The 13,620-nt window shown below is 36.0% G+C and overlaps 1 protein-coding gene across 1 annotated transcript in view; it reads left to right on the forward strand.

Annotated features, from left to right (window-relative positions):
- The window catches only part of LOC103604857 (dynamin-3-like), a 68,165-nt gene that overhangs the window by 30,086 nt on the left and 24,459 nt on the right, over positions 1-13,620 (forward strand). The window contains exon 2 of the mRNA XM_008589433.1: positions 7,342-7,506. Within this exon, the coding sequence (XP_008587655.1) occupies positions 7,342-7,506 (165 nt within the window). The remainder of the gene's footprint in view (positions 1-7,341; positions 7,507-13,620) is intronic.

Below are 13,620 nucleotides of genomic sequence, written 5' to 3' on the forward strand. Positions count from 1 at the left end.
TTTTTTGACTCCTTTCTTTTTCCCTCAGAGAATGCTATGAAGTAATGGTAAATCATTACAGTGGGACGAGTGGAACTCTGTCACAGCCCTGCCTGCTCTTCTGCTTCTTGGAATTCTTACAGCACCTGTAAACTCCACTGAGCAATGCAACATTAAATTGCATACTGTCTTTGATAATCTGTAGTGGGACTGTGGATCAGTGAAGGTTCTCCAGAGAAATAGTCAAATAGAATGTGTATATATGTAGAAAGAGATTTATTATAAAGAATTGGCTCACATGATTATGGAGACTGGCATGTTCAAAATCTGCAGGTTGGGTCAGCAGGCTGGGGACCCAGGAGAGCCGATGTTCCAGGTCAAGTCCAAAGACAGCCTGTTGTAGACTAGAAAGAATTGATGTGGCAGATGAAGTCCAAAGGCAATCTGCTGGAGAATTCTCTCTTGCTCAGGAGAGGCCAGTCTTTTAGTTCTATTCAGCCCTTCAAATGATTGGATGAGGCCCACCCATATTATGGAAGATAATCTGCTTTGCTCAAAGTCCACCACTTTAGAAGTTAATCTCATCCATAAAACACCCTCGCATGAACACCCAGAAAAATATTTGACCAAATTTCTGAGCATCCCATGGTCCGAACAAGTTGACACATAAAATTAACCATCACGGACGGTCTTTATATTCACCCTTATTTTATCTGTTCTCATTTTCTGGAGATTTTTCTCTTTGGAAATATTTCAGTTCCTGTTTTGCTATTTCAAAGGAATCTTTTTGTTTTTGTTTTTTTCACTAAAAAATAAATTTAAGGCAATTTGTATCAGTTGACTCTAATTTTAGTTCTTTCTAGGGAAAGGATTTTCTTCATAACAAATTTTAAACAAACATGGATATTTCTCCTAATAGTCGATACTTGAAAACTAATTTTAGCCCTTTCAAAATTACCACTACCTAAAACCAAAAATGATGATGAAGGGAGTGGTTATTTTTAAAGTAACCATTTAAATTATTTCGTGTCAACCATTTATTGTTTGTATGAAAGGTTATTTTATGGTAAGCAAACTCAGTATATAAAGACTGAGATTTTCCTAGAACAAATTTTAAATTTTAGAAATAACTGTTTAAATAGCAATATTCTATATTGTGTTTAAAATACTTGACACATGAATTTTTATATTTATGAATTTATCAGTTACGTAAAGCAATGGAGGCCTTTAGGTAGATTAAAAGCTATATTGGAATTATCTCTAGGAATCCTCAGGCCAAGATTCAGACTTTTCTAAGAATCCTCATATCTACATTTTTTTTCTCACAGTTGTTAATAAAAGCAATTGTTACAATGCATCTTAAATGACTGTCAGTAATATGAGGCAAATCCTTTCACCCCTTATTCCTTCAAATTTTAGTTTTTCACTACTGTCATCATCCAAGTTATTTATTAGGGACTTAGATATATGCTGGCACCACAGAAATAAAAATACTTTTGGGATGAGAGAGTTGAAAAGAAAAAAGATATAGAACTACATCAGAATTTAGAAAGGTCTTTTGTTGTTTATGTTTTTTAATCAAGTAAGCATTTTTAAATCCTAAGGGTGTTTTTTTTAATGGTGGTTTAATTTTGCTTTAACCTTACATAGTTTTGTAATGCAATATACATAGTTTTGTAATGTAATGTAGTAGCATTAAGATGCTACTTTGAGATGAAAACAGACTAAAAGTTATATGGAGAATAAAAAGGTAATAACAGGCAAAGGAGAAGAGGCGAGGGAGAATAAAAATGAAAATAACATAAGCAGACAAAGTCCAGTCCTGGCTTCATGTTTAATCGCTAGATAACTGGGATCAGATTAAGCTCAGTGTTTTCTCCTGTACTATGGATGTTTCTTGCAATACATGTCCCCTTTGCTGCGCAGCATTTTGACTACAATCACGGTTCAGATCTGTAGACATCCTCAATCAGAGTTGTCAAGATCTTTATATTAATCAAAATACAGTGCTGGAAGCAAATAGTTATTTATCCTGCCCAGGTAAATAAGAAGCTCCACCGGAGAACTCCGTCCTAGGAATTCAAGCAATTATTCACGTTTACTCATAGCAACATTCCAGCTATCCAGAGCTCGGTCTCTCAGCTTCCTTCTGAAGCAAAAACCCATTTCCTCCCAAAATGGCCTGTGTTGCATTTTTCTTCATTTATTCCACAGTATTTATTAAGCCCCTGATACCTGTGGGGCACCGTGCTAAGTCCTAGAGAGAAAATAACGAGTGTTCCCTCAGTCCCAGTCTTTGTCTTTGAAATCCCACCCAACTTTTAATGTCCTTTCCAAGTGTTCCCACCCATCAAGACTCCCCTGAGGTCCACTGTGCCCTGAGCTCGTTTAGCAGCTCAGACTCACTGACTCATCTGACACCTGTGTCCTCCCTGCTAGAGGATAAGCTCACAGCAAGGCCTGTGTTTTTAGACTTCGTCTCTCTCACAGTCCACCTCAGACACCAAATAAATATCTGTTGAGCTAATCAATAAAATACCTGTCATAAAGCGCCAGACTCTAGCCTAGACTACCCTTGGAGGATTTCTGGAGCATGTTTCTCACATAGTTTTTTACAAGTTTGGTTGCATACCTTTGTAGCCTCAGCAGATTAGAAGTGAATGATTGTGAGTGGGGAAAGTTTTCAGTAAAAACATTCTGGATAATGTGGGACTGGAAAATTTGAAGGTACATTACCATGGTAACAGAGTTTTCATAACGATGACCTGATGCACTAAGAAAAAGTTAAAATTTTCTGCTCTTTGTGTAAGGTAGTGGAGAATTGTATAATAATAATTGATGCTTAAAAAGGGGCAAGCTTTGGTTATCTGGAAAAATCACTTGTGTAGATCTACAGATTATTGTTCAGTGCTCTCCACTGGTGAGAAGAGATGCCGCAATCCACATTAGCTCTATAGTATTTTATGTACATACACTGTATTACTGCCAGGATATTTTCAATTTCTATTATTTCATTTTTAAAGAGTTGAAGTCACCAGCTTTATTTAGATGGTTTCAATGGTGCCGAAACAAGCCTGTGACATAATTAAATAAGAAATTTAAGGAAAGGAAAAAAAAAACACATGAAAAATAGTCATTCCAAAAAAACGAGCCCAGAGCTTCTACGATGAACGCTTCAAGGTATGGTGGGAATTCCTTCTGATTCAACACTTTCATTCCCCCACTTGCTAAAGTAGTAAGCCTTTAAAAGAAAGCTTTTGAATTAAAATTTTGTAAAACAGACTGTTTCCTAAATAGTGTGCAAATAATTTTATAAGAAAATAAGTTATGATCATTTTTATAAACAACTTCGTATCTAACAATGCTGGCTGTTATTTTTTGTTGCTTAAATTGAATTAGATTTCTCAAAAGCTATTTAGAAAACAAATCACCATAGGAAGGCCTGTCCATTGTATCTTTCAGAAGAAAGCTGGTTTCTACAATATTATTCACATTTTGTAAACAGCATCAATGAACCTGCACATAAAAGGTTAAATGTTTTCAGACCATTCGTTTTTGCCTCAAAGATCAGAGACAAATTACTATTTTTATTTTACATTCCCTTGATGAGGATAACGATAAACAGCTGTCACTTCAGTGCTTCGACTGCAAAGAATCCTACTGCAATCCTATAATTTAAACAAAGAAAAAAATACATAGTCATACACAGTATACATACAGAAAAGAGCACAATAGAGAATTTGGTTAGAACTGGGGTTAGAGAAAAGCGAGTGTTTGCTCTCTGCAATTACTCATTTAAAAGAAAAAATTCATCTATATACATGTTTTTCCATTCATCTTAGACATATTAGAAGGGGCAATTACTGCTCTCTCTTTCTGAAATCAGAAAAGAAATCAAATTTGCATTCTGAAGTCTGTGACTCCCCACGATGTCTGCTGTATTATGAGAATAGTTAAAATTTGCATGTGACCATGTGTCCACTAGTGTTTCCAAAAGCTACGGAGAATTTTAAATTGTTTTACTGGTTATTTTGGAAGGCCTGTTTTTTTTGTTAATGTTGAGAATTAAGCTAGTGTTCTCTATTCACTCTGACACTTTGCTTATTAATTGCATCTGGTTTCAAAAAGTGAAAGTCAGTGTCTTTTGCATATTTTGATATGCAAAAAAGCAAAGTAGGGCTAAATGTTAAGAATGATGCAAAATATGGAAATACAATGTTTCTATATGAAAATGTGAATGGTGAAATAATTTTGCTGGTGTTTCATATTCCTGGAGATTCATTTAATACATGCTATTTATTCTGCTTTTCTCTTTTAGCTCAGCCATTTTTTACAAATATAAGTACATTGATGATATCTGTTTTACATTTATTATTTTATCTATAAAACTAACTTGATATACTCCTATTAAGGATGTTTCATTGTTTCATAATACTTTCTGGGTTTTTATGTCTAAAGAAAAGAAATTGGTTTAAAATCATATTCATCTTTTATTGAATGAATTTCAGCTCTCAGAGCCTCAATGTGTTATTCTGGAGGTTGGCAATAACAATGGTACCTACGTGCTAAGGTTGTGGTGCACATCTTCTACATAAAGTGCTTAGCACAGTACCTGGAACACAGCAAGTGCTCAATAAATGTTTCTGGGAAAGGCAGTAGGTTGATGCCAAAATGCCATCACCCTCTACTGCTAAATACAATAGCAAAATCCAAGAATGTTTTAGACCAGAGAGATAAACTGAATTGTATTCATTATGGAGGTTTATATTGCTTTGTATAGAAGATGTTTTCTTCACAAAGCTGTAGGTCACCTGTTCTCATTTATATACATAACTTCGTAATAATTTTATCATCCTCATTATTACCAAGTAGTAGTGGATCCTAACTCATCAACTTGGGGCTCCCCTGGTCTCCAGTTTCTCTAACAAGTAGGTATTCCTGGAGACCCTGAAATGCACTGGAGAGACTTCCTTGACTTTGGCAAACTTGTTTGTAGTATTAATGCCTCCTCCTTCTCCTCCTCCTGTGCACCAACCTCTGTGCTAGATGCTAAGAAGTGAGAGTGAATAAGATCCTAAGTCTAGTAAGGAGAGAAGCATAAAACTAAGATGGATATTAGAATAATAAAAGTGAGTACAAGGCACAGGTAAAGAGCAGAGGAGGGTGTGTGGAGGGCCGGAGGGCCATCAGGAGCTTGTCTAGGAGAGGTGATGGTGAAGCAGGGCTTTGGACGATGAAAGGTCTTCACAGGAGGGCAAAGGATGGTGGGAAGAGGAGAGTCCAGGCAAGGGGAATAGCTTGGACAAAGCATGGAGGTGTAAAAATACGTATAGTTTGGCATTTTTATATTGCTCGAATTGAAAATGTTTTAAGCTCAAATTTTTCATCTTAAATTTCTATCATATGTGTTCAGAATCAGATAGTTCTTATTCCATGAATATTCAGAAAGGAAGGAAAGAAACTAACATGTATGGAGCACCCATGAAGCCCTCCACTAGGTCATTTCATATACATCATCTCATTTAGCTGCCACTAGTTTTCCAGGTGAGTATATACCCGTTTTAGAGATGAGGAAGCTGAGTCTCAGTCACATAAGGTAACCGAAGTGTGGCCACACAACCAGTACAATAGAGCCTGAATTTGAACCTAGAAGTTTCACTTTCAAATCAATACCTTTAATATGGCATCACAATTACCACTGACTCTTAAAATTTTGGTGCATTGTGAAATGCACTTGGAGATTTAGAGGGGTTTTTATGGGGCAGAAAGAAATTTGGGAACATGATTGTTTTTTTCCTCTGCCATGGCTGACCTTTCCTCTATCATTTTACCAACTCTGTGGTCTTAGCTTTCTCCCTATTTATCCCAGGTCCTATTGTGCCTATAGCATAAATTAGTAAACTTAAAGAACTACGTAAGACTTGATTTAATTCTTTCTTTCAGTGAACAAAGACCATTTTTAAAGAAATGGTGTAAGGGAACAACTGTCCTTTTTCAATCTTCCAATTCTCTACCTTGCTGTTGTGGCAGTAAAATGCCTCAGAAATGTCTTCATACTATTACCCAGAAGCATGTGGCCATGCTCTCAGGATTGGAAAATGACTGTTGTTTGTTCGAGTGAGCATATATTATTTTAATATTTTTTTAAGTATTAGATATTTCTGAGTGAGAGAAGCCTATGTAAATGACTAGAACTGATTTTTATCTTTGTTACTGTTGATTTTGTGGCTTATAAACATGCCTTTTACAAATGCATATCGATTCAAAGGAAAAGCTTGTCATTTATAGATCCAGTTAAGCTATTTAGCACAGTGCTTTGCCTAGAACTGATTGGATGATTGAAAACCTGGCAGATCAAAGTATGTACATTTCCAAAGAAAAGTACTTCATGTCCACATTGGAGGCAATAAATTATTTCCCCTTTTTACTTGTAATTAAATCTTTTCAAATGCTAGAAAGTAGCCAGACCACTAACAATATCTGTATCATGTTCTGGGGCTTAGATGGTTCAACCTGACTTGAAATGGAGACCATTTGTTCTAAATTGATTTCAATGCCAAGCCAATAGGTCAACGCTTAATGATGAAGATGCCGTTCCAGCCCAACCTCTGGTGGATAAGCCAGAATTAATTAACTCAAGTCCCATAGTATAGAAAACAGATGCTTCTCTCATGCTGCACAAATAAATTCTTTGTGTATAGATGTGTTCTGCTTTATTCAAAGAATAACAAGTTGGAAGTTAAAATTGTACGTTTTTCACAATGGAGCCAGCTTTTAATAGTGATGACAGAAGCATGAATTTACATAACAAATTCCAGCAAGTGCATGGGAAAATGAAGTATCTTCTATATCTCTTACTTTGGCTCCAGGCCAGCCCTAAAAGATTTAGGTTTGAATCTGGGCTGATCCAAATGCTGATCCATTCCAGAGCAGAGTAGAAGTGCCAGAACAACACCAAGGTTATTTCTAATCTATAGAATCCCTGGAGACTCCTCCCAGAGGTTTACATCTGCATCATGTGTTTGGATTCAGTTGTTTGGCCAGCTTGCAAATGGCTTAAGATGAGATTATTCTCTGGAGGTATGTTGTTAGGTGCACTGTTTATTTGGTTATTCATCTCAACATTCATTCAGAATTATAATACTTACTTTTCCTAGAATGTGGCAGGCTAGAAGTGGGATAATAACTGTGAGGTTCTGATCTCTTTTCAGAATTAATGGAGGGATGATAAGATAAAAATGTAAGTTACGATCTAGTGGTATAAACTTCAAGTATACTAAGCAGAAGTTGATCATCTGATAATGTCTGGTATTTTTTTCTTGAATGAATGTGAGATGATCTGTTTCGTTTTCTTTCTGTTAGACTGAAAATGATGAGAATGGCCAAGCTGAAAACTTTTCCATGGACCCACAACTGGAGAGGCAAGTGGAGACCATTCGCAATCTTGTGGACTCCTACATGTCTATTATCAACAAATGTATCCGAGACCTGATTCCAAAAACGATAATGCACCTTATGATCAATAATGTAAGTGATTATACACTGTCTCCTTTTAACTTCTGACCCATCCTGCTGTGGAAATTGTGCACATTCTCTTCAGCTTCTTTGTGATATATTCTGGACAGTTGAAATATTTGTACCTATTACCCAGGTTCACCATTTTTCATTACAAGTGGTTACTGACCAGTGAGAGAGAACTTAGAAAAGAACACTTAGAACTTCTGGCTGTAGTACTGAGGTGTTCCCCATTGGCTCTCTGCTAGAAGGGTGTGAATTTGCTCACAATAAAGCAGAGCAAAAACAGCACAGCCATGGTCCTGGTATAAATTAATTGCAAAACCAGCAATAAAACCAGATGTTCTGGCTCCTAGACCTTGAGATTAAAGGCAAAGAATATATTTTTTCCAAACACACACATATATTATCATATGTTAATGTGATTATTTTCATCTTCTAAAAACTATGGAATGCTACTTTATTATGGGAAAGGGCTTCTTGCCTTATCTCCTTAGATACAACATCAGTTAACTTTGCTTTTCTAAGGTAAGGAAGATATAACCGTGAATCTCAATGGATCCTGCTGGACTAGCCATCAATGGGTCTATATTGTCCAGAATCTCTCCCTTCTCATGGTTATTTATTGTAGTCAAGATGTGATACTCATATTAGATGGTCTAGTTTGGTTCTTTTGGTAGTTAACTTTTTAAAGTTCAAATAATACCCCAAGCTATTTGAGAAATTATCTCTTAGATAAGAGATATTATAGGGTGTTTTATAGAGAGCTTTTCTGAATCTTGGTAAGTGAGATACCAACAATTTTATTCCTAGTTGTCTTCTAAGGATATATTTTTACTTAAACTGATGATATATAATGAACATTGTTTGTAAGATATCAAAATTAGATAGCAAAATAGAGAAAAAGGGCCCCAAGCTAGAATTCAGGAGAAACCTCCGTTCTAAACCTGAGTCTGCTACAGACTGTTGACCTAAGATGGGTCACTTAATGTCTGTGTATCTGTTTCTTCCATATGTAAAATGTGAATGATAGTAAGTATTTCTGATTCAGGGATTTGTTCCAGAAAATAGTATATAAGAAAGTACTATGAAAAATATAATTGTAAGAAATTAATATGGTTGCCTTATTCATATTTCAAGATTAATTTCAATTTTTATTTCTAACTATGACAATCCCTTCATTGTCTATGATCTTTGCGTTTCTTGACTGTAAGAAACCCCAAGTACTAATGTGAACAATCTTGTTTTCAATTAACTCTATTTTCATATACAAAACATTTCATTTTTTCAAACAAAGTTAGCAGGATGCTTTGAAGTACGAGTAGCAGGTAAGCAATAAATTGGAAATATGGAAACTATGAATTTCATTCTTAAGCTTGATCGATGAGTGACCTGAAGCAAATCATTTAGCTCCTCTGAATTGAAATCAGTCACTCTGAAACTACATTAAGGACACCAAGGTACCTCCCAGAACTGTCAGAGAATAAAATAAATGTGGCTGTAAGCCATTTTAAAAAATATAAAGTACTAAACAAATAGTCTGTGTATTTTTAAAATTACCCTCTTAACTTTTACTTAAATGAATTCAGGTTGTTTTGCTGTGGTATATCCAGGCACTTGCTTATTTAAACATTTTCCTGATTAGGGATCATTTATCTTTTCACTGTTTTACCGAGAGTCATTAGCACTGCCATCAGTTCAAACACTGCTTTGCTCTGCACTGTATTAAATCATCAGCACAGGAAATAGCACTTCCTGTCTACAGCTGTGAGGAGTAGTTTGACGCAAATTAGTTGAAAGGAAGAAAAAACCTATTACAATCTATCCCGCTTTCACCTTCTCAAGAAACACACACACAAAGAAATGTAGGGGTAATTCCCTTCACTCCTCACTCGTGTGGTTGCTTGCTGTAATGAAATGGCTAAACCCAGCTACAGGGTACTGTCATTGGAGGTAAAGCTCTGTTAGTTGTCTTGAGAGAGACCTCACTCACACAGGAGTCACGAGAAAGGAGACTTAAATTAACATCTGATCTCCAAGGTCAGAATCAGAGACTAATAGGAATGTGGAGAAAGCAAAAGTAACATGTAATGCTGAATTCTTATGAAATTATGGTTATCTTTGTTCAAAATTTAACTTTTTTTCTACCAGAAACTAGTTTTACATAGCTAGAATGACTGCTCTTCTTGAGTATTATTTTATTTGCTTTTTTTCCACTATATACAAAGGTGCTTCAAAAAATTCATGGGAAGATTCATATGATCTTTTAATTCTATTTTTCATGAACTTTCTGAAGGACCCTTGTATATGAAAAGGTATAGTTTTGTATATCTGTAATATATATTATGTATTTAAAAATTATATGTACATAATTCTATATATGTAAAAATATATATCTCCTTTTTAAAATGTACTCATATTTTCATGGCATTTTATTGTGCAGAATGCCCAGGCCCTTTTGTTCATCCCATATGTCCTGTTGAGTACAAGGAAACTGAAACACAGTGAATACCCAGCCCTGTGCCATGCATATGTGCTGTTTTTTATTTGATTTAGTAAAGAGATCTCCAAGTGAGAGAATTAATAATAGAATTTCAACTAGAAAACTAATAGTTTAACTCCTAATTCTGCTGCTTTTATAAATGGCTTTGGGTGAAAAAAGCTAGTTGCTCCAGAACCAGTAAATGCCTAAAACCAGGTCCTCTATTTCTTCCTGGTCGATCGAATGTGGCATTGTGGCCTTTCCTTTTTGAAATGGGAAGGGCTACCCGGCCTCCTGAAAAAAGAATATGTTTCAGCCAACTTTCATAAAGTTCAGAATTTGGTGGGCAGTTTCCTTTGAAAGTTTACATTAAGTGTTCTGCCACTCAAGTCTCCATATGGAATTGTTTAAGAAGTTTAAAGCCCAGCAATAAATGCCTTGCCTCAGACATACTGTAAGCCTTTGTCTATTGAAATGCAGCAGCTGTTTCATTACTTACACATACCAGGTAACAGCAGCACAAAGAAATAGCAAGTTTATGACAGGAGGCCATTCTGGACAGACCATAGTCAAACAGCAGAGTTTTGTTCAGGACGTGAGAGCTAACACACACCTAACACCCCATGGCAAGTTCATTGTGACGGCCTCTTCTCCGCAGATGTAGGAAGTCGATGAAGCTTTACTCTAAAAATGTGTGTGGCAAAGTGGCACATAACTGTGTTTGAACCTGTCGGACAACTGCCTGCTGGATACCCGTTATTTTCCCCAGCTTGTAAATGAAGAACTTGAGGCTCCAAGAAGTTAAGTGACTGGCCCACGATCACACAGCTGCGAGTGGTAGAGATGTGCTTGAATCCAGGTCTTCTTACTCACGGTCAGATGGTCTCCACTTCAGCATCAGAAAATGCATATGACGAGGTTAGGAAAACTCAAGGTCAACCTCTCCAACTAGAAGGCTCCCACCCCCACAGGATACACACGGGCTATCTTCCCAAAGGGTTAATTTCACTTGAAGGTTTCATTAGGGTTTGTTTGAATATGAGAAACAAATGTTTTAAATCTTAACCAGTATCCAAACAAACCTAGATAATACCAAATGTAAAAGTTTTTTTATGAATTTTTTAAAAGACCAAATGTGAAACCTAGAGGCATTTCACACTTGGAGAGTGTGCCACAGCCTGTGCCCCTGGACCCGTGGAGGTCCACATTTACTCTCCTTGGCTATTGGCACTTTGGGGGGAAATTAGTAATGTGCACTAGTTTCAAAACTTACTCTAACTTTAATGTGTATGAAGTAAAGTGTTATTTTATTTTATTTTTTAAATTTAACTTAATTTAATTTTACTTCTCAAAATACGTCGTACTTGTTCATTATTTGAGAGAAAAGTACATCTTAAATACCAAAGAGCTTTATTCTAGTATTTAGAGGATTGGTTTGTTTCCACAAAATTCAGCAGGCTGCTCAAGCTGAGGATCGTGACCAGGACCCCAAAAGTGCTTCTCTGCTCTCTCCCACCCCCACCCTCCTGCCATCACTCCCCACCAGGGGTAACAGTCTCCTGATTTCTTATACCATTGATTAGTTGTACCTGTTTTTGAACTTTGGAATTATATAATGTGTGCCTTTTTGTGTCTTTTTTTTTTTTTTTTTTTTTTTTTATTCAATGTTACGTTCGTGAGTCAAAGGATGTTACTTTTTAAAGAAGGAAAGTTTCCTTGGTCTTTAACAAGGCTGAATTTCTGGGAAAAGGAAAGGAGGCTTACATAGATATGAGAGAATTGTGAGATCTCAAAGGATCACAAAATTCTAAGTAAGCCACCCTCCTGCCAAAAAAAAAACCCACTAAACAAAATTAAACTTCTCAAATTTTATATTTGTATAATGTGAATAAGGAATATCACTGTGTTCTGTACTGTGACCCTCCCATCTAGAAACAAAGAGATTTTAAGGAAATGGCCTCCTTGATAACTAAACTGTATGAAACCTCTAAAAATGTCTCTTCTATTTGTGAAGGCTTTAAAATGATCTTAGTCATAACAAAGAAGGTTTAAGATACAGAAGTATTTCAGGTTGCTAGAGAAGGGTTAAAGTAAGAAAGAGAGGAAAACATGTGGAACGTTTTTAATGACCTCACATTCCTTTACACTGAGCAGAGCAACATGGTGCAGTAATGCCTGTTTATCCAGCCTGGAGAGTTTGAGCTGGAATGAGGCTCTGTGTATGAGAATTTTTGTGAACCATGCAAAAATGTATAGCTTGTAAGGTGTTATAATTGAAAGCATAAATGTGATTTCAAATCTCACATCCAAGTACAATTAGTTATGTTCTGTGAGGTGTTTTCTAAATGCTATCATCTAAAAGGGATCCACTTGGCCTCTAATTGTGGTACAGAATCTTTGATTTAAATATTTGTACCACTGACATATAAACTGCTTAGAAAGTCCCTGAAGTGTCTGGAAACTCCCTAACGTCCCCCCTACCTTTGTTCTAAACTCCTTTTGTAGCATCACAAAGCTAGACTAGCAGGAGGAGAGGAATAGAGTTTTTCTAAAATTTTGCTTAAATGTGAAATAAAATGTTAACGTAAGCTCCATCACTCAATAACTGCACTGTTGCAATAGCTTTCTGTTATTCTCCTGTGTCTATGCACCTAGTGCCAAATTAGCCCATATACAGTAAAAGGAATAGCTTTTGTTTATTGAGCACTACCTGTATGCTAGGCAACTTATATTCATTCTTTCACATAATTCTCCCAACAACATTTGAGGTGGCTACTATCATTATCCCTATTTTGTTGATGAGGAACCTGAGACTCAAAAAGGTTATTTGCTCAAGAATAGTGTCAGAGCTAGGACTCAAATCCAGAGCTGTCTGGTTCCAAAGCCTTTGTTCTTAACCTATTCTGCTGTACTGACACTATCTCTCATGCTAGTAATACTCATATTATATCAGAACATTGCCAAAGCTTTTGGATAGCGGGAAAGTTTTAGTGTGTAACATTTTGATGTGGAAGATTCAAGGCAGATCTTTGATTAGAATGCTAAAACAGGCTCTTATTATTTTATTTTGTGGTTTGTTTGACAGTTGATGCTTAACTAAGATCTGCTTTAAATCTAGGCTTGGAAAAATCTTCTTTTAAATTGTGTTTAACAGATTCTAAGTGATACTCTAGTAAGATGCAAAGCTTCAAAAGAGCTTAACCCAACTGATGGTTAATGCCAGGAAAATTGTCTGGTTTTGAATTTTGAATTGCACCATCTATCCAATCGCACATACATACCCAACAATGGAAGATTTGTGCAAATGTTCATGACTCCTTGGGTAACTGCAAGTGTGTTTAGAAGTGAATAAATCTTCAAGGAGGGGAATGAAATATTTCTAAAGCCAAATTTACTGCCTTTCCTCTACATTTACCTTTCTTTCTTGACATTTGAATATCTGTTCTACTCTCCCAAATGTCAATGCTTGAAGTGTCTGCTTGTTTGTTTCTTCCTCGCCCTTCACAATAGCACTATGTTCGGTTGATTTTTCCTTTATAATGTCATTTATATATACCCACATTTTCTATTCCACTGAAACATTGCTTAATTAAATCCTTATCATCTCAATAATCTACAATAGCCTTGTAACAGATTTATTTGTC

This window comes from Galeopterus variegatus, unplaced genomic scaffold (assembly GCF_000696425.1).
Source record: "Galeopterus variegatus unplaced genomic scaffold, G_variegatus-3.0.2 Scaffold5446, whole genome shotgun sequence".
Taxonomy (NCBI): Eukaryota; Metazoa; Chordata; class Mammalia; order Dermoptera; family Cynocephalidae; genus Galeopterus; species Galeopterus variegatus.